At 24.0% G+C, this 21,079-nt stretch overlaps 1 protein-coding gene across 1 annotated transcript; it reads left to right on the forward strand.

The window, feature by feature from the left end:
- Positions 1 to 128: 128 nt before the first annotated feature.
- On the forward strand, positions 129 to 20,327 carry LOC112591034 (putative glucose-6-phosphate 1-epimerase). The gene is made up of 8 exons (XM_025334674.1): positions 129 to 292; positions 562 to 613; positions 17,871 to 17,929; positions 19,008 to 19,164; positions 19,223 to 19,400; positions 19,504 to 19,660; positions 19,725 to 19,876; positions 19,946 to 20,327. The coding sequence occupies exons 1-8, from the start codon at positions 220 to 222 to the stop codon at positions 19,952 to 19,954; spliced, it is 837 nt and encodes a 278-aa protein (XP_025190459.1). The 5' UTR covers positions 129 to 219; the 3' UTR covers positions 19,955 to 20,327.
- The last annotated feature ends 752 nt before the right edge of the window (positions 20,328 to 21,079 follow it).

A 21,079-nucleotide genomic window follows, 5' to 3' on the forward strand; every position in this document is an offset into this window, starting at 1 on the left:
AGTGGCTACACTGGTCCAATGAAACGGGTGGTTGGTAGTGGTGATGGTGATTATCACGAAAACCTATATGGAACATTATTCTATATAGTGTTCGTGGTGGTTTTGCTCGGCGGCGACGACGAGCGCTCACGATTGATAACGCAGACCTCGGCTCCGGCTGGCCTGGATATCACTAATCACTATCAACGCGTATCATTTGTGTCTTGACCGGCGTCGACGATGGCAGCTATCGCATCCAGCGTCGTCGTTCTCGACAGAGGAAACAACACAACATGTACGATAAACTTGCACGGTAATGATATTTTTCACATTTTTACTAGAAATATTATTATATTTTTTTAATTGATTACCAAAAATCTGTAATTGCTCGTGCGCCAGATATTTGGTATTTGGCTGGTCGCGACTCCTGTCACTGGCCTTGATCCTTATTAAATTAACATACCTATAATAATACTTCAATGATCCTTGGTGATATTTTCTTTACAATTTCTATTTGATAATTATTTTTTATATTTTTTTTCTTACATATAAAATCAATCACCTTTGTTCTTGTTTTAACAGGTGCCACCGTGGTCTCTTGGAGGGTTAACAATCAGGAACAGTTGTTCGTCAGGTGAGTGTTTTTTTTATTGTTCATGACTACCTATTTGTTTTGCATTTATTGTAATATGTCAACATTTTTAATTTATAAGACCGAATAATTTTTTACTTAGGCATGTTAAGGTAACTTATCTTTAACAAATTGGTTCAATTAAATGTTTCTTAACATTAAAATATTGTTATTTCGATACCGATTTCGAAAGTCGATAATTACTTATTTAATTATTTTACTGGTATAGTGACAGATTTAAATGGTTTTTACATTAGATTTGATATACAATTTTTTATAGTATAAAATCTATTCATTTAGTAATTTATGTAAATTAATTTATAATTTTGATTAGATAGACAAACGATTTTTATTAATTTAACATGATAATATTCCGATTTCTTTATATAGGTATCTAACATAATTTAGTGTAATTTTAAGAATATATATAATTAAATAATTAGTTTATGATTTATTGTAAATGTATAATTTTTTTTAACTTTAACTTTTTTTTACCGCTATCTGAAATTTTCATGTAATAGTTGTTTGGGAATGGATAAATTAAAAAATAATTCTATTGAATGAATTATGACGCGAGGATATTTATTAAAAGTCGTAAAAATATTGCAGTTTATTATGTTTTGTTTATTAAAAAGTGGCGTAAGTAATTTTTATTTAATATTAAGTATGTAATACTAAGTATTATAAAATTCTTATCGTCCCCTAGTTTGTTATTACTAACCAGTGGCGTATTTAGGTTTTTGTCATGGGGGGATATGACTTTATAAATGAAGATACCAATGAGAATATTATACAATATATTATAGTATTTTAATTCTTGCAAATTTAATCAATAATTATTGAAAAAAAAAATATATTAATAATTTTTAAATAATATGATGACTATAATTATTTGTGTGTATAGCCCATGGGAGGGGGGATTTATCCACTTGATTCCCCCTCCCGTAAATACGCCACTGTTACTAACAAACGTTATATTAGTAAAATACTTAGCCAAAATTCTGATATTTACACACATGCACGTGTTGATAAATATTTAATAATAATATTATGCTATTAAATAAATAATAGGTACTATTATGTTGTAATGTACCATATTTTATTATAATTTATTTGCACTCTTTCTGTGTGCTATTGATGGGTAATTAACTATTTATTATAGTTTTTAATTTGTATCACAACCATCAGTATATTTATTTTGATTAAAATATCAACTAAAAATATAATCTGTTCACCTCGTGTTTGTAATTATATAATATTTGTTAGATATTTGGAAAAATATTTTATTTTATATTTATTTTTATAATAAATACATGACGTGAAATACTATTTTTAATACCTATTATATTAATTATTTTTCAATATCTTTATTGAAATTTAAATTTCATCTAATCGTTGTTTAATTTAAAAAAGTGTAATTAAAATCAAAATCCGATTCAATATTTATTTTAAATACACACATTTTTTAATTAATGCCAAAAAAATAACTCTTTTTCAAAATTAGCTATAAACAAATTCTGGTTTTGACTATAGTGAATGTTAATAACGATAACGATAATGTATAATAAACTAAGCTTTGATTTATTTGTTTTAAGCGGATTAAAATACACAAAAAATAGTAACGATATTAGTTTTTTGGTTAAATTTACCAGGATAGAATAACACATTTGGAATAAGTTATTAGTTTGACCTCTAAAATATTACCTCTGTGCATAAAAATAGGAAGAATTGTTATTGTAACTTGGTGATTACCAACATATTATATATTTTGAAAAGACCTTTTTAACAAACAGAACTGAACAAAATGTTAAATTTTCAAGGTTGAATGATTTTTTTTTCATTTAGTGTGTTATAAAGTCATAAAACGTGTCAAAAGACCTACAATATGACCGTGAAATTTGTCCATTTTATTCTCAAGATGGTACCTTACATAAAGGTACTTTTTTTTTCTTTTAAAAATACAGCAATAAACATCTTAAACCATTTTTCTTTCTTGTAGTATTGTAGTATAAATACATCTCAGAGGTATATTATAGTTATTTACTACGTGGTTAAACATTTCTACAAACATTTATTTTGTTGTTAAACGTAAGAGTATTTTAGTGAAATGGTTATGAGTAAGTTATAAATATAAAGAATATCTTCAGCTCAAATTTATTTACATATTAAATCGGTATATACTTAATAATTTTTCAAATTAAGGTTTTCGTTAAAAAAAAAAATGTTATTTTATTATCTTTGACTTTAATAGTTGTAAGTAATTATAAATATTTAAAATTAAATATTCTTGTTACTTATATCATTGATTATAAATAATCAATATTTATAATCAATGCTTATGTGGTTATATTTTAATCATTTATTTCGTAAATAGAATCACCGAGACTTTTTTAAATTTTTATTATTTTTTACTAATCGAGTATTAGGTATTATTATATTTTTTTATCGAACTTAGTACCTATTAAAATAATCTGTAAATATTTATATACATATTACACCCAATATTAAGTATAGTTCAAATTTTATAAGTTATACCTTTATAACCGTAGACAGTTATCGACAGAAAATATATTTATCCAAAAATATTTAGTGTTAAAATTAATAATAAACAAATTAATAGACTACCTATTTATAAAATGATTGTTGACATATTTTTTAATTTATCTCATTTTTTTTGAAAGGTTTGAAAAAATTTATCATTTTTTTTTTTTAACAATGTTTTTCAGATGGATTATTTAGATAATATTTTAGGAAGTCCCCGCGAGAAGTTAAAAAGAAAGATGTATATCTTTTGTATTTCTTTTCGAAAATTTTTGTTTTCATTTTTTTTGAGATAATTAAAACTTTTAAAAAGATAATTTCAAACTTAAAATTTGAATATAATACTCTTTATTTGAATCTACTTATATCAGTGGAAAAATTCACATTTTTTAATAGGTTAAAATATTGGAAGCTTGAATATTATATTTCTTTTTTTATTAAATAAAATTAACAAAAAATACATTATATTTACAGATGATAATTTTTAAATAAATATAAGGTATTGATCAACCATTTAATCTTTTTTTTTTTTTAATTTCTGCATTTTAATATTTTATTGTTCAAAAATGGTTAGATTTTGTATGATGATATCTTTTCTCTACTACATTTATGATGTATAAATACTTAATATTTACATGGAAGTATTTATTATTAATTTGTGTTATTAAAATATGTTATTATTTCAAAATAAATTATTAATACTTTATCTAAAAGTTAGAAATTAATAAAAAATACTAAAAACTTTTTTAAGACAATTCAAAGCAAAATTTGCGCAGCTGGCAGATAAAGAGTTTCGTTGTTATTTTTTTACCCCTCTGAGGGTGTGGCAGCCTGGTAATGACTGATGAAGCATTTATCCCGCGTAAGCACCCTCTCGCTCTGTCCAAGTCATTGTCGTCCAACATCTTTTGACTGATAGCCTTGGCCCGGATCAACCCTTGAGACTCGTTAATCAGATTATAACTCCTCCTTTTGTCCCTCAGATACTGGTAGACAAGTATGGGAGCTGCTTAAAAGGTAATAAGGTGGAATTTAAAAAGACGCAAATCACCGCATTATGATGGATGCGAACTATTTTGTTGCTTACCTATATTTCGGAGTGTGAGCTCGTTGTATATTTTATTATAACTATTATAGTAAATATTAGCGTAACTTAAAAATAATGATCAAGTATTAATAGGTTCCCACCATATATTAGTGGAAATTTAGTCGTTTACTCATCAGTTATCATTTTCTTATTACTTAAAAATGATTGTCTGCAATCTGTAAAATTGAAAAGAAGAAGTAAATTTGGTTTAAATTATAACCATTAATAATATAATAAAATGGCATCATGTATGTCTATTGATACTACTTTGAATATTACAATATTAATAAATAAACATATTACTAAATAATTTTTATTAAATTTAATTTAATTTTAGTAAGAATATTTATAAATTATGAATGTATTTAATATTTATTTTATATAATTTAATGTTGATTGAAAGTTTTTATTCCATACAACAATACGAGATAAAATATAATTTAATATTTTTTAATTATTTTTATTAGTTACAATTATTATGTTTGAATGAATATATTTATAATAAGAATTCAACAATTATTAATTTAGTTGATCCGTGATTTTGCATTAGAATCGCTGTAGCTGTGATTAAAATTGTAGTTATTTTTTAATAATTATTACTAAATAGAAAAATAATTAATACTTAATTTATTCATTCGATTATTAATGTACGTAAAAAACAGTCGGTAAATATCAAAATTATTATATTTTATGGTTTATCTTTATTTGCTTCGTGTAATATTTTATAGGTAAATCTCATTAGATAATTTAATCTACAATAATTATTTAGATTCAGTTTTATTTTTAAAATTTCTCTAGATTTTAATTGTATATTTAAAAATAAAACCCAAGTATTTTGGGTTCATTTTTTTTATAATAAATAAAATATAAAATATTTTGCTTATATTGCAGTCATTGAATTGTATGTTACAGTTTAAAAAGCTAGAATTCAAAAAAGGCTGTGTAAAAACGAGATTCCCGAGGAGGTCAAGTGGCACTTGTGAATGTTTTCCCGAGTCGATAATTTCGTCTCGTCGTAATTGTTTGATGTCTAAAAGCCTGAAATGACCCGGCTCGACTCTTGTTTAAATATATGGTGCTCCGACCTGAATATAATAAAGTTGAATAGCATTATCAGTACGCATAGGATGAGATTAAATTTAAGCTTTGACTTTGTTTTATTGGCCCAGTTCGCCGTTTAATTACAATGATTAAATTATGGCATTGATGTTTAATATAATCAAGCGCAACCTTTGTTCTCGGAATTTTTGTATTCCACCCTAAAGCTATATAAACATATTTAAATAACAGAAGATTTTCTTTTATACCCTTTGTATTTTATCTAATTGATTTGCTCTTCACAGTATATAAAACTAAAAATTATACTTGATGTTAAATCGATAATTATAAGTTGAACAACATATGCTGTTAACATGTAAATGTAATTTATAAATTATATTATTTTACTCATTTAAATAATTATTATATGTTTTAATATGATATATTGGTAGGTGTTTATATGTATATAGGTATAAATTATGGTCTTATCATTTTATTATTATTAGTGAAAATCAATTTTTTAAAGATCCGTAAATTATGTAACAAATTTATTACCCTTAAATGTACATACGCTTAAACTTTAAACAATCGATTCATTATTCCCGTCCATTGTTTAACCCTTTCTCCCGTATGTGTGTATACCTCTACATGAATCACTGCACTCGCGCTGTACGGCTGTTCCGGCTATTCACCGTGTTTGGTGCACCGCGCGTCAGATAGTATTGTGTGACGGTGGTTAACTCCCCTTCGTCTGTCTCCTCATATATAGCCATATAGGTACCTCATATTTGCTTCGTCCACCCTACAGTATTATGTCAGCATCGGCTATAACAGCGTTAACGGCGATAATGGCTGGGTTTTTGCTTGTATCCGTTTTGTAATCACTAAGGCGGCTGTTAATGTCGTTCGGTGTGGCAGTCGTATATTAATGGCCAACGACCTGCAGGGAGCACTCGGTAATTACACGGTCGCACACGACCGATCCCCATGTTTCGTAACTATGGTTGGTGGTGGTTCATGTTAGCTAAGTCCAGCGTGAAAAACAATCGGAGAAAACTTGACGCCACACACCATTACTTTGGATGGTCTCTCTTGCCATCTCTTACTCAGTGAGCCAAGTTATACTATAAGACCCAAAACTGTTATATAGCTACATAAAATACATTGCCGTTAAACTATGTTTTAAACTTTTAGTCGGTAATTCATCGTTTCGTATGATAATCCACTTAGTTAACTCCGCCCAGTTGGCCAGTTGTATAATATAATATGTAAGTTATAAACTGAACTCTAGTATTATCGAATCCTCTTGTAGGTGTTATATTTCCAATATATATAAGATAGCGATTATAATAATTTTTCATAATTGTGTATAAACTATAAACACTAATTATTATTATTATTTTTAAATGTATTAAGCAAAACAATGATTTTAATATTTTATTAATTGAAAATATTTATAAATTATCACTCTTAAATTAATAATCTTGATTAGGTTTAGGTACATAAGTTCAACATTTAGTCAATATTTTAAAATATGAGTTTATAAATATCTAAAGATTACCTATATTATTTTCTTTTTTTTTTTTTTAAAAATCTTTCAAATTTTAAGAAACTTAAAGGAAATGTTGTGTTTAATTCTAATGTATTCAATTTATTCAATCGAATGCTGTATAAAAAGTTTTTCGAAAAATGTACATAATATATAAAACTAATATTTATTCATTGTGTTATGTAATAAAATTAATGTTCATTGTATAGGTATTGAACTAAATTTCAATTATTTTAAACTGTAAATAGTTAAAATTTGGAAAAAATTAGATATTTAAACGAATAATTAAAATTTAAATTATTTTATTGTTTTCAAAAATACTATTTTTCAGGACATGAAATTTTTAGGTAAACTATTTTATTTAATATAAAAATACATAGTGATATTTTCAAAACATTTAAATTAATTTAAGCTATTACCCGTTAATACCGTTTTACGGTATTGATTCAAAGTTATTAACAAAAATAAATTAATGAATACATACTATTATTAATAGCAATAATAAAATAAACTATTTCAATAACAATATTAAACATTATATAATGGTACTTTTTTTATATAGGTTGGCAGTCTATAAATTCTTAGGATCGTTTTTCGTATGTTATAAGTATTATAATTGAATTTGAATTTAACACTTAATTATATTATATATATATTATAAAGAATTACTTATAAACGAATTCACACAACTAGATTTTACTGCAGTAGTGGTCACCTAATTTTCACTTTTCATAAATAAAATTTTTAATTAAGTTTTTTTAAATTAAAAATGTTCACTTTAAAATTAATTATTCTGTATTTTTATTTATTTTAACAATCAACGAGTAGTGCCTTTTTGGTATAACGTATTTAAGATAGGTATAAGTAAAAATAGGTAATAGATAAAGTAATAATAATAATTATAGTTCTATTTAAAATGCAGAATTTTTAAGTAATTAATAAAAAGAAAGTTGATTTTTATAAAAAAGGTAAGATTTTCAAAGACGATAAGTATTAAGTGTCTCATTGGCTTATTTTTTATGTTATTGCTTTTAAATTAAGAAATATTGAGACATAGCTATGAATGAGTAGAATATTATGGAATTTTAAAGTTAATTAGAGTTAATAGAGTTATAGAGTCAATAGCATTACTTAATATACCACTGAGAAAAGTTTTGCTTAATTTTTGTCTATGGTCAGCTAAGGGGTCTAGTCTTTAGGCTAAAAATCTTTGAGACTGGAATGTAATAATGAGGGATAAATTGCATATCTTAAGAATTTGCTTTAAACTCTTTCAAGCTGAATAGAATCATTTACAGTATGTGGTCCAAATTATTGATCCGTACCCTATGATGGTTCTCATCTGGGCCAAGTACTATGTTCTTATTGTGTTATTTTGAGAAAATGTATTAGTTAATCTCATTAAAATTCTAAGCATTTTTAATGCCTTGCATATCATATCAATGTGAGAGGTGGGTTCCATTGAGTTGCATTTAATTAAAATTGAGATCTATGTATTTCATTTATATGATTCTGTAGAAATACGAAGCCTATTAGGAATCGTATTCTATCGAACGTCATAACTTTATACCTAGAAAAGTTTGACGACTATAGTCCTAATAACTGGAATTACTCCATTAAATTGTTTAAATCACTATGGAACTTACTACATGGATTTTAAGGTAATAATCTTAATTCCATAAATTAAAAAGACTAAATTTATATTAGGTTCAAACTAATAAAATAATTAAATTTTGGCATATATACAAAGCTCAACATATATAATATATCATAAAATATTATTTATGTTGGGATTTGTGCTTAAAGTAAATTTGAGTAATATAAAATTAAAATAACATGCTATACTTAAATTTTGTATTGAATATAAATTATAGAATTAATATTATAACCTTAAAATTCATTAAATTAACATTTTATTTACTTGAAAAAGAATAAATATGATAGTAGATATACGTAGGCTGTCCGATAAATAAAGTACAAAGTTATTTTTGGCGTAAAAAATAGACGATATCGGCTTGAAATTTCCAGCATTGATAATATATGTAACAAACAACGTATTCTATGCATCATGACTATTTTACTTTAGTGTTCCGTCGAATATGTAAGTTTAAACATGGAAAACCAATATTTAAGTTTCACAAAAGAAGAAGTTCGCGCCGTCATTCGGTTTTTTAATTTTCAAAATGTTTCTCCGACTGAAATTCATAGAAAATTAACCGAAGTTTATGGCCCGCACGTAATGTCTCAAAAAAGTGTATCGGTTTGGTGTACAAAATTTAATTCAGGTCGAGAAAGTGTTGAAGATGAAGCAAGAAATGGTCGACCAATAAGCACGTCCACCGCCGAAACCATTGAGGCGGTCGAAAAATTGTTACGATCGGATAGACGACTTAAAATTAGGGAAATGGCTACACAACTTGATCTACCAAAGACCACTGTACATGAAATTGTCCATGAGAAATTAAATTTTCGTAAGGTTTGTTCACGTTGGGTTCCGAAAATGCTTACACCAGACCCCACATTCAGCGGGAAAGACTAAAGCTTGGCTGGAAAAGTACAAGTGGGATTCATTGCAACATCCACCATATAGTCCTGATCTGGCACCTTCAGATTTTTTTTTGTTCGGTCCGTTAAAAAAAAACACTTAGGAGGAACTCATTTTCAAAATGAAGAGGAGGTAATGAACGCAGTTACAGAGTACTTCGATGAAAAATGTTCTGCATATTTCCGAGATAGCATTTTTAAATTATTCCATCGTTGGGAAAAATGCATCAATTTAAATGGTGACTATATAGAAAAATAGCAAAATATGTCTAATTTATTGTGTAGAAGTTTTAAAGTAATAAATTCATTTTTCATTATTCGGTATATTTTTGTACCTTATTTATCGGACAGCCTACGTACTACTCTTTTTATATAAAAAATGTAATTATAATTTTAATTTTGTATAATATTCTGATAATAATGGTTAATTTAGATGTAAATATCTGAATATTATGATCAATAATTAAAAAAAAAATATTTCGGTAGTTGGTCGTCTTTGCTACATAGTGGATCACTGTGATGAATATGTTAGATTTAAATTCAATGATAAATTGTATACAATTAAAGATTTTGAGCGAAACATTCTATCAGTCTATATCACTAAGTATTTTTCTTACTAAGATTTTTGATATTTCTATTAAAGTAATTGATTTTACCATTAGTAATACAGTAAATTGAATAATTTTTCTGAAAAAATTATATTTTAAAATGATTTTGTGTGTGTGTGTGAAATAAAATAATAAAGGTAAAAGTTTTGAGTTCCTACGACTATAATAATGTTTTTGAATTATTATAAAATAAGTTATACCATTATTCATTGTTTAACATGCAATTTTGTCCAAATTTGAAATCAAAATGTTTATAAAATATATTTAGGAATATATTTTTTAGATATATCAGTTTCATTGTAACTATTTAAAACGAACTTAGTATTCAATTTTTAAGCCTTAGTTATAAAAATTATACATTCAATGTATTTTTAACTGTAAAATTAAAATTAAACTTAAATACTTATAACTAAATTTGTGATTATGTATTATTGATATTTTTTAATTGATAAATTAACAACTTAAAATAAACTTCGTAATAATTTTAAAGAATTTTTATTCATCAATTTTTTTTATCTATATTTATAAAAAAAAATTCAAATATTTATAAATAGCTTAAAAGGAATTATATTTAAAAAATTATTCTATATGCAGGAAATGCAATCATAAATATTTGGTAAAAATGTATTTTTAAGCTATATCAAAAAAACTAAAATCAATTTTGTTAAAAATAGTTTTGCGAAGAAATGTTTGTTTTTTCAATTACTTCAAAAAATACTGGCAATTTTTAATTTTTACCTTTATTTAAAGTTCAATGTTTTCAATCAAAAACCATACTCAAAGTTGAAGATTGAATTTTTTTCAACTACTCATTCTATATTCAGACACATACAAAAAAAAAACACACATCATTGTAAAATTATTATATTTATATTGCTCTGTTTAGAATCTAAAACAATTTTTATGTATAAACAGTTTTATTTATCTTGAAAGTACTACAATTTAAGGACACGATTTTTTATTAAATCAGTCTTATTTAATAAGACTGATTATTATTATCATTATTTTTTTTTTTTTTTGTTCTTATGTAATCAGTTTTTTTGTTGTGATAAATAATAAAATAATAAATGCTCTGGAATCTAATTCTTTGAAAATTTAAATTACAGTTTTAAGTTAGAAGTATTTAATTAAATAACTTATTCTTACACAAATTTTTAACTGCATAAAATATTTTAATCTTTAAAAAATGCAATTTAAATTTTAATATTTTTTTATTAGGTAATAGTTCATTGTCTCATTGATATGCTCTTTTGAAATATTAAATTTTTTGTTCAATCTTAAAAGGATATTTTTATCTTTCTTCTTTTTAAGTATTTAATAAAATTAAAAAAGTTAAATAACAGCCACGTCTCTATACAAAATAAAATAAAAACTTATTAATTTGATTTTATTACTAGGTACAATTATCGAAAACGTCTAAAAATGTTTATAGATCATAAATTAAAGTTTTTGGTATTGTTCTACAATTTTTTTTAAATTTAAAATAAACGTGTTATATTTTTATATTATATACTTATAACTAGAATAATTTGCTAATTGTCATATAACATTTAAAAAAAAAACATAGATAGAATCATATTGTTTTATTCTGTTATAATATAAACTATCTAATTTAATAAACTTATTGATTACTTTATTGAACGGTATTGAACGGTTTTATGATCATTTTTGATTATGGAGTTTTCATATTATGTTCAAATTATAATTATTTATTTTAATAAGTTTTTTATTCTTAGAAAATATAAATTTTAAGACTACTTTATATTTTTATTTATATTATACTAGTATAATATAGGTACCTACAGCATGTTTATACTATCGTGCGTGTAAGTGTATGTCTAATTGTAGACACGTCATCATTATGCTTGTATACTCAGGTTTTCTGATTGAAAATTATTATATTATTTAGATATACGCAATTAGTAAAATATTACACTTGTATATATAGGTATACACTCGTACATACATAGGATAGTTTAACACGAACTCGTACACGTGGTCAATCGCATATATTTATTTATATAGGAATTCGAGGTAGTACTTACAACTTATTAGTTATTAATTATTATTGTGTAGTAACTATTATTATCTGGAAACATATGACAGTTACTAAATTATTAATATTATAATTACAATATTATCTTGTATACACTCACACACATATATATAATATAATTGTTGGCAGGCAAAAATTAGTATGCAATACGAATATACCCGTCAAAATAGTTATTTAGTATGTTAAATATAACTGTATGTAGAGTGTATAACCATGTAGGTATGTAATAATATTATCTCCAATATTCCATCTCTTATATTTTCAGTTCTTCAAACAATTTCGTTCCACGACGTAAACGCTCGAGTACAATAGATACACGTATTTAGTATTTACTATACATAGAAATATATATATATATATATATATATATTATATACAGGCATAATATCGTTTTTTATGATTTTCTGAGTAGACGATAATTTATTATTTTGACGCGGTTGCGGTGTTGCTTATCATACATAAAATAATATATTTGAGGGACGAGAATGTCGCCCTCTTGTACGTTGCAATGTGTCTACGCGTCGTTCATGGCTAGTTTTTTGCTGCAGTTGATGTTGCCCCATGGTGTGTCCAAACAGTAACAATATACCAACGGCGGTGGCCATGATTGTAATTAGTGATAAAGGTCCTGTATGGATTAAAACGAGCTAGAAGCCCAGAGATGGTAGTGGTGGCAAGGGTGAAGAATCGATGTTATGGCGGTGAGGTGGACAGGGGATCGTGTGTTGTATGAAGAAAAGCGCGCGTGAGGGTGTAAAGACCGAGACCGTTGCGGGAACATAGGTAGAGAGAAAGAGAAAGGGTCTCCGCCGTTCGACGGTTTTTGTCTCGAACGCTCATTTGTCAAGGCACATGCCGAGGAAATGAAAGGGATGCTACGTATATAGAAGAGATGGGTGGACCTGCAGGGTTAACTCTTCTTTGACCGACACCCTTAAGGTTTGAGGACAGATGCAAAAAAAATATTGTGCGTGCTTATATTATATGTATATTTATATATCACATACATGCTCGCTGTAGAGTTACAAAATTTATATGCTATCGCTGCACGTCCGCAAGAATAATATTTTTAATATCATCTACTAATCTACTATGTATATTAATGTATTATGTTCTATGTAGTCATTTATATATGATGTAGTATAATAAAATTGTATAAGTTATGCATTCGTATGGAGCAAATATGGCTTAACTAATTCTGCGTGTACAAAGTTATATCTTGTAATACTATAATTTAGCGAGTATGTGACCACTGATACTGTCTTACAAATGTTTAATATTTTCTCGAAATCGTATATTTATTCATTTAATAAAAATAAATTGTTACAGTAAATATTCTTACAAATAATATATTATTTTATTTTTCTCAAATTATTTTTATATATAAGATAAAATGTGTTAAAAATTAACTATTTAAAACTTAGTGTACACTTATTAAAATATATCGTATCAATATTTTTATTACTTAATGTTTTTATTTTATTAATGTAAACATAATTTAAATTTATTTTAAACATTTAGAGTAGAAGAAGTTCAAGTAATTTTTGTTAATTTTGTTATTATTTTGTGTCTAGTGACACTATTTAACATTTATGAAATACGTTAAATTATACTATAAAAATATCGTTATATAAGTTACACGTGAATTGTGTAGGTACTTAGTCTTTATGGTACCTATATTGATTGATTATGAGCTGGAGAAATATATTATATATATGTACAGTATTTTAGAGAGTTTGATTTTTAATTTTTCAATAGTTTTTAGTACAATTGTGTAAATTACGAAACATTAGTGAATTTTACTCATTATTAGTACTACTTTAGTGTTTTCGGTGTTATTCACACTCTAGCTATAGAAGTAATGAACTCTGTATAGAATATGAGTAATAAATGATGATCCAAATGTTTAAAAAAAAAAAAAAAACATGTAGACATTTTTCGAATTTCATTGAAGTGATAATATAATTTATTGTTACAGTTTTAGATAATTAAAAAATTAAAGAAAACGTGTATTTAATAAATACTATTTATATTATGTTGTGATCAAATGATAGAACACATGTATGATGGATATTGTGTAATCTTAGTTAACAACTAAAAATTTATTATTCTTAATTACTATACGAATATATAATTTTTTATTAACTACAAATTTTAAAAACTAATAAATATATCGTATATATAGTATATATCAATATATATTATATTGAAATTTATTAAGATTCATTTTGAATACATCGGCGACCGTTGTTACAATTTTAAAAATTGATAATAATTATTTCTACAATTGTTAATACTAATATTATTTATCTATTTACACCATTGCATATAGTTGTACCGATATGTGAGCAAAATGATATAAGTTAATGATATAAGTAATGCCTAATATACTCATATTTTTAATTCTGGTTAGATTAAAATGATTTTACTATAATGTGAATTTTTATTTTTGTGCACATATCATTAAGTTTTATAACAGATATTTTTCTTTGATCTTCAACATTAAGGTTCTTGGTACTTATAGCAAATTTGATTTAGTTGGTATTTTTAAGAGGGGCAAAAGTCGTTATTTATACCTAATACTTAATTATTTAAAATTGTCAAAAATATTAGTATAATATTTTGTTAGAATAGAGACTTGTTTTGGGTGTATAATAGTTTATCAATGAATTTGCATTTAACAAATTCGTTAAAAAAAATTTAACGCATTTTTCGTTTTTGAAACTTTTAAGTAGATACCTCACTAAATATTTACTTTATAGTAGAGTGAGTTTTCATGATTTTTGTCTGTTTTTTTTTTAGATAGTAAACATAGTGTATAACTAATTTAAATTTATTATAATATTTTCCTCCAATAACATTTTACTATATATATTGTGGAGTATATTTTCAATAGAGCGTGAATTTAAATGTCCTCTAAAAAATAAGAAAAATGGGCTTAAAAAATATGATTTAATACACTTGTTATATTATATAACTTTGAAAAAATGCTCTTAAAAATTGTTCTTAACATAATTTTAATAAAAATGGTGAAATAAAAATCTATTTATGTAATTATATTTAAATTTATCTAATTTAGTGTTATTGTGGTTGATACAAGACATTAATAAAACTGCCTATTTAATATATCTACTCCTTTACATTTGTCCAAATGTGATAAACATTTTGTTAAACTTTGCAGCCGTCGTCGTTTTTGTCTGGTACATAAGAAAAAAAATATACATAATTCATAATAATAAACATTATTGAATAATTTTAAACATTCTTAAAAAATAAATAAAAAAATTATGTAAAAATTATAATTTATACATATATTTAAAAAATTTGCCCCTAAAAAATGCTCTAAATAAAAGCTTTATTGTTAAATTAATTGATGTATGGAACGAAATTTGTATTTGGAAAGTAAATGTTTTAGGATAAGTTTGCAATTTGTTTTTAAATTCGTTTTTTAGTTACCTGTTATCACTTATCATTTCGATAATATTTATTAGTATAATACCGGAGAAAGAAAATATGCGTTTATATAACTTTTTACTAATTTGTCAATATCTATAAAAATTATCAATTATACAATATACATAAATATTAAAGTAAATTATTTTATTGAGTATTTACCATTTATTTTTATGTTTGGGACCGATGGTTGTGATGGGTATATACTTAAAAAAAAAATAACTAAGATATTTACGTTTGTATAGGTAATTGTTTTCTTCAATAAATTAAAAAAAAAAAATTATCCTTATAAAACTATTATTCATTAACTTCTTCTGTTCTCAGATTCTTTTAAGCGAACATTTATTTATATTTCAAAAAATTTAAACTTGTATTATAAATAGATAAATTGAAAAAGAAAAATAATATTCATTATCAAGTTTAAAAGATTACAGGTAAAAAAGATGATAGTTTTAAAACTTATTCTATAAATAACGTTTCAAGGTAAACTAATTTATAATTCTAATAATCATAATTGTAAATTTGAGGTTGTTATCACCGAGTGATAATGTCTAATATTTTTTTACCTATATATAATTTTAAAAAAATGTGGAACCTAACCTAACTCGATCTTCTACTTAGTATAGAGTTTACTGTTCAGAATTAGTTCATTGAATGTATTTGTGAAATTTCAGTTTAAATATTGTATAAAAAAAAAAAAAACGATTTAGGCGAAGATGATTCAGTCTAAGTATATTCTGTTATAGATTTATATTATTAATACGATAAATTAAATTAATTTTTATTTTAAAACATTGCATTTATTTTATTGATTATTATTATTATTTATTATAATAATGTATACTATTTTATGCAATATATTACTGTTTTTAACTTTTGATTCTTAAGTCAATAGCGACTTAATTACCATATAATAGCATATGTAAAAAAAGATTATAGTTTAAATTTATTGAAATGTTTTTAAATTGCCATTGTGCTTAATAAAATATAATAATAAAAGTCCTCATTAATCGTTATTTTTGGCTTAGATATCTATTTTAATTTCAAACATTAAAAAAAAAAAAAACAGCATGTTGTATATATATATTTTAGGTTGTTATTTAATAACTTATGAAGAATCTTTTATTTAAATGTCAAGTCTAAATTATTAATATTGAAAATTGAGTATATTAAGGTTCTTAAATCTTAGTAAGTTTTTAAAATAACAAACAAATCTAAATATTTATATATGCATGGTTTTTTTTATACTTGTTTAAAGTTTAAATATTGACAAATTGAATATTTAAACAAAAATCACAATTTTAGTTATTTTGTTGTTGTTCAAAACATACAATTTGTAGTATCAGTTAATAACAGCTGAAAATACATATAATAATAATTATTGTATAATATACCTATGCAGTATGGTTTGAGAAAAAAATTAATTCAGTCCACCATATTACTAATATAGGTTAGCAAACAAGACAGACAATATCTGCTCATTACTGTGACCTACTCATTAATGAGGTACACCGATGTCAAATATTATATAAAAGAGTGACTTTCCCTGATTTTTAGTTTTTTATTTTAAATAGATATAGGTTGGTATTACTGTTACGAATTTAAACTTTTAATTAATATCAATAATAAATAATGTATTTAATACAAATAAATAATATCTTTATTGAATGTATTAAAAATATATTAAAGTAGAGATATATTTTTTTCTACTTTAATACTAAAATTATTAACATTTTTAAAGTATTTAAAAATCAGTTATATACATACTTTATTTTACAGGGGTAGAATTCAATATAAATTTTTAAAATAGGGCATTAATATTAGTTAATAAGTAATATACTTCTAAACCAATAGGAATTTCATAACATATATAAATTATATCATCTATTTTATTGTAAACTTTAAAAAACAATAACTTATTTAGTTTCATAATCCATGAACATAATATTTTAAATAAAACTATACAGAAATCACTTATTTATTTAAAATGTCAAAACATTCTAGCATAAAAAAATTATATTAATCGAAGTATGTTTTACTCTCTTATAATTATTTTGTTAAGTAATGCTATATATGCTATAGTTATTTTATCTTTGACCTCTCAAAAGTACCAACTAGACCCAATTCACTATTAAAAACCATACTCCAAGTTGATTACTGATGAGCAAAAAATTAGACAACATAATATATCCTTCTAATACCAATAAATGTATTTTTTCATTTAAAATCTATAAAACTAATAAAATAATATGCCTTAACAAAATAATGTGTTTAAATTAATTTAAGTGTATAGATTGTTTTTAATTGTATAATATAACTATATAATTAATTTTGGTAACTGTTAATTTGTTCAATTATTGATTATTTATTGTATTTATGTTTAGTAAACTGGCTGTTTTTGATGGTCAAAAATCAATTCGAGGAGGCATTCCAATAGTTTTCCGTAAGTAACTTTAGATGTTCTTTCTCATATGCTATTTGATGACAAATAAATTCAAGAAAATGTCTAGGAATTAAATTTCAACTAATTTTCTTAGCAATAAAAACATTATTAATAACACAATTATTAATATAGTTAAAAGTATATTTATCAAAAATAAATTCTAAAAGTTTTTGTCTCTCTTATTATTACAAATTAATAGACCAAATAAAATTTACTTTAGATACTAAAAATAATAAATAATTCTCTTTGTATCATGTTTATAATTTAGGAAATTTTAAACTTATTTTATTTAATAGTTATTATTGTAATATGTTATTTGATTTTGTTACATGACAAGGTTATTATATTATTTTTAATTATTGTAAAAAGTTTGTAACTTAATTATCAATTTTTTTTTAAATGTTAAAAAAAGTATTTACACATTTTTTTAATAAGGTCAATATTTAATAATGATTATTGTTAGTATTCAAATAATTTTTGTATTTTAATTAATAAATATAACTAATGAATATATTTTTTATAAAATGTAATACTTATAATTTTCAATTAATTAATTATTGTCATCATAATGACTAATATTTTTATAGATTACTTCTGTATCAATTAATTTAATTCTTAAAATTTAATCTCAACTATTTTCTTATTTCTTTTAACATTTTAGACATGTTTTGATGTTTATTAGAACTACTAATAAATAGTATTATTTTTATTTTTTATGTTATATTCATTTATGCTTTTCAATCGTCTTTTATAATATTTATTTCATTACTTACCTATTTGTTAGTTTTAGTTATAATTGTTTTTTATAATATTTCATCTATGTATGTATATATTGTGTTATAAATAAAATTGTGACTAACTCTTACTTTTTAACATAGTCATTGATTTATAGATGAATATGTATTAATTACCATTTATCACTATTGTACCTAATGTCATTGACAGTTTTTGTTTAAATTAATAAACATATTATTATTATTATTATAGTTTTTATTAGAGTGCATATTGTACAATAGACTTACAAAATAGATTTAAGCCAATGTTTTTTAAAAATATGTTTTTTTAATTTTAAATACAGCTCATTTTGGACCCTGGGCTTATGGACCTCTTCATGGTTTTGCCATGACATGCAGATGGAATGTTGAAAAACAACCTGAGCCATTAGACAATGGAGATATTGAAGCACTATTTTCATTAGTTGACAATTCCATAACAAAACAAATGTGGAATTATAGGTAAATTTTTTCATATTTTAATGATGCATCTAGAACTATATATCAAACTTGTTTTTAGTTTCAAATTAGTGTTAAGAGTGATATTGAGAGAAAAAGAATTACAAGTCAGCTTCAATTTATACAACTCGTCTCTAGAACCATTTCAATTTAATATACTTTTCCATACGTATCTTAAAGTACCAGATGTCCGGAAGTGTAATATTTCTGGTCTTCAAGGATGTATGTATGTAGATAAGGTATGTACTAATTTAATTAATATTTAATATTATTCAAAGGTATATATAGGTAATGAAATAATAATTAGCATAAGTTATTTATTAATTTATTGATAAAAATTAGACAAAGGAAAATGGTGTGTATCAAGAACCAAGAGAAATGGTGACTGTTAATCATTGGACTGATAGAATTTATCAAAATACTCAACAGGAACATGTAATTTCAAATGTTGTATCTGGAAGAAAAATGAAAATGATTAAATATAATATGCCTGATACAGGTAAATGGAATTATATTTAATTCCTGTAGTTCTTATAACTAAGTAATAAGTATGTTATTTTTAGTTGTATGGAACCCATGGGATGTAACATCAAGTACAATGAGTGACTTTGGTGAAGATGAATATCCAAATATGATATGTGTTGAAGCTGGAGTAGTGATCACTCCGATGACATTGAATCCAAATAACACATATGAAGGCACAATCATTTTACAGGTATTTAAAATAATTTAAATATACATTTTCTTAATTTTTTTTTAAATACATCATTTATTTGTGTTACAGGTTATGTGAGTAGAGTCGGGAGCTGCTGTTGGCGGGGCGAGGTCTAAAGTACGTGGAGTCAATGCACGCCAACGTTGCTCGCCATTATCCGCAGACATTAATAGAAACTCCGGCAGCTCCTATTTTCAATCACAGACATCACCTGTTTCAACAATGTTAAACAGACAACCAGCTGTAAATCATGGCTGGTTTACTTCCATGATGACTACAACTGATTTTTTTAGTCCCCAACGTTATCCATCCAATAACCCAGTACCACCCGTCCACCACGATTCAACGTGTGATCAGCATTCATCATGTACCATATGTTCTCTAAATTTGTAAAAATTATGTAATCTTTACATATTAGCTATTATTGTATATTACATTCATTCAGTTGTTTAGTTAAAATTCATATTTTTAATAATTAATTTTAGTAAGTAAACCATTTTTTTTAGCCTAAACATAAAAAATGTGCCTAAAATATAATTTTTTTTTTTATATTATCAACACATTTAAAAAAATTAAAATGTATTTAACAAAAATCAAATTAATTAATGAACTGGATATTAAAGTTTAAGTTAATTTTAGTTTCTTTTTTTAAATTTTAAATTTTCATTATATTATGTCAATAATGTTGATTTCACTCGTTAAAAAATTTATCATGTTTTTTATTTATAATATGAAATAGATCTGATATTATTTTACACATTTGTGTTTTGTTTATATTTTGTTATCATTTTTTTTTTTCATTAAAAAAAGCCACTATTTAATTATTGGAATTATGTAGAGTAGAATATTTAATTATATTAATTGATTGCTCAACTCAATACCTATACAATAGTAAACTATTATTAACTAATTTTTTATTGTTATTGTAGTTTGAATGAATTTATATTATATCTCATGATAATTGATTCGGTAACAATATTATGTAGTATCATTCCATTTTAATAATTTTTATTTTCAGTTAAATTATTGTCAATATTTATTTTTTTATTTTTCTATGTTTACAAATTCATTTGCATTTCTATGAATGGACATATTATTTAAAATGTTTGCATTTATTTTATTAGTAGAAAATGTTTGGTTAATATAGTCATACAAAATTAAGTAATGGCTATAATTGTCATTTTTATTTATAAAAAAATGTGT

Source organism: Melanaphis sacchari, unplaced genomic scaffold, assembly GCF_002803265.2.
Source record: "Melanaphis sacchari strain LSU unplaced genomic scaffold, SCAv2.0 Contig128_pilon_pilon, whole genome shotgun sequence".
In the NCBI taxonomy this organism is placed as follows: domain Eukaryota; kingdom Metazoa; phylum Arthropoda; class Insecta; order Hemiptera; family Aphididae; genus Melanaphis; species Melanaphis sacchari.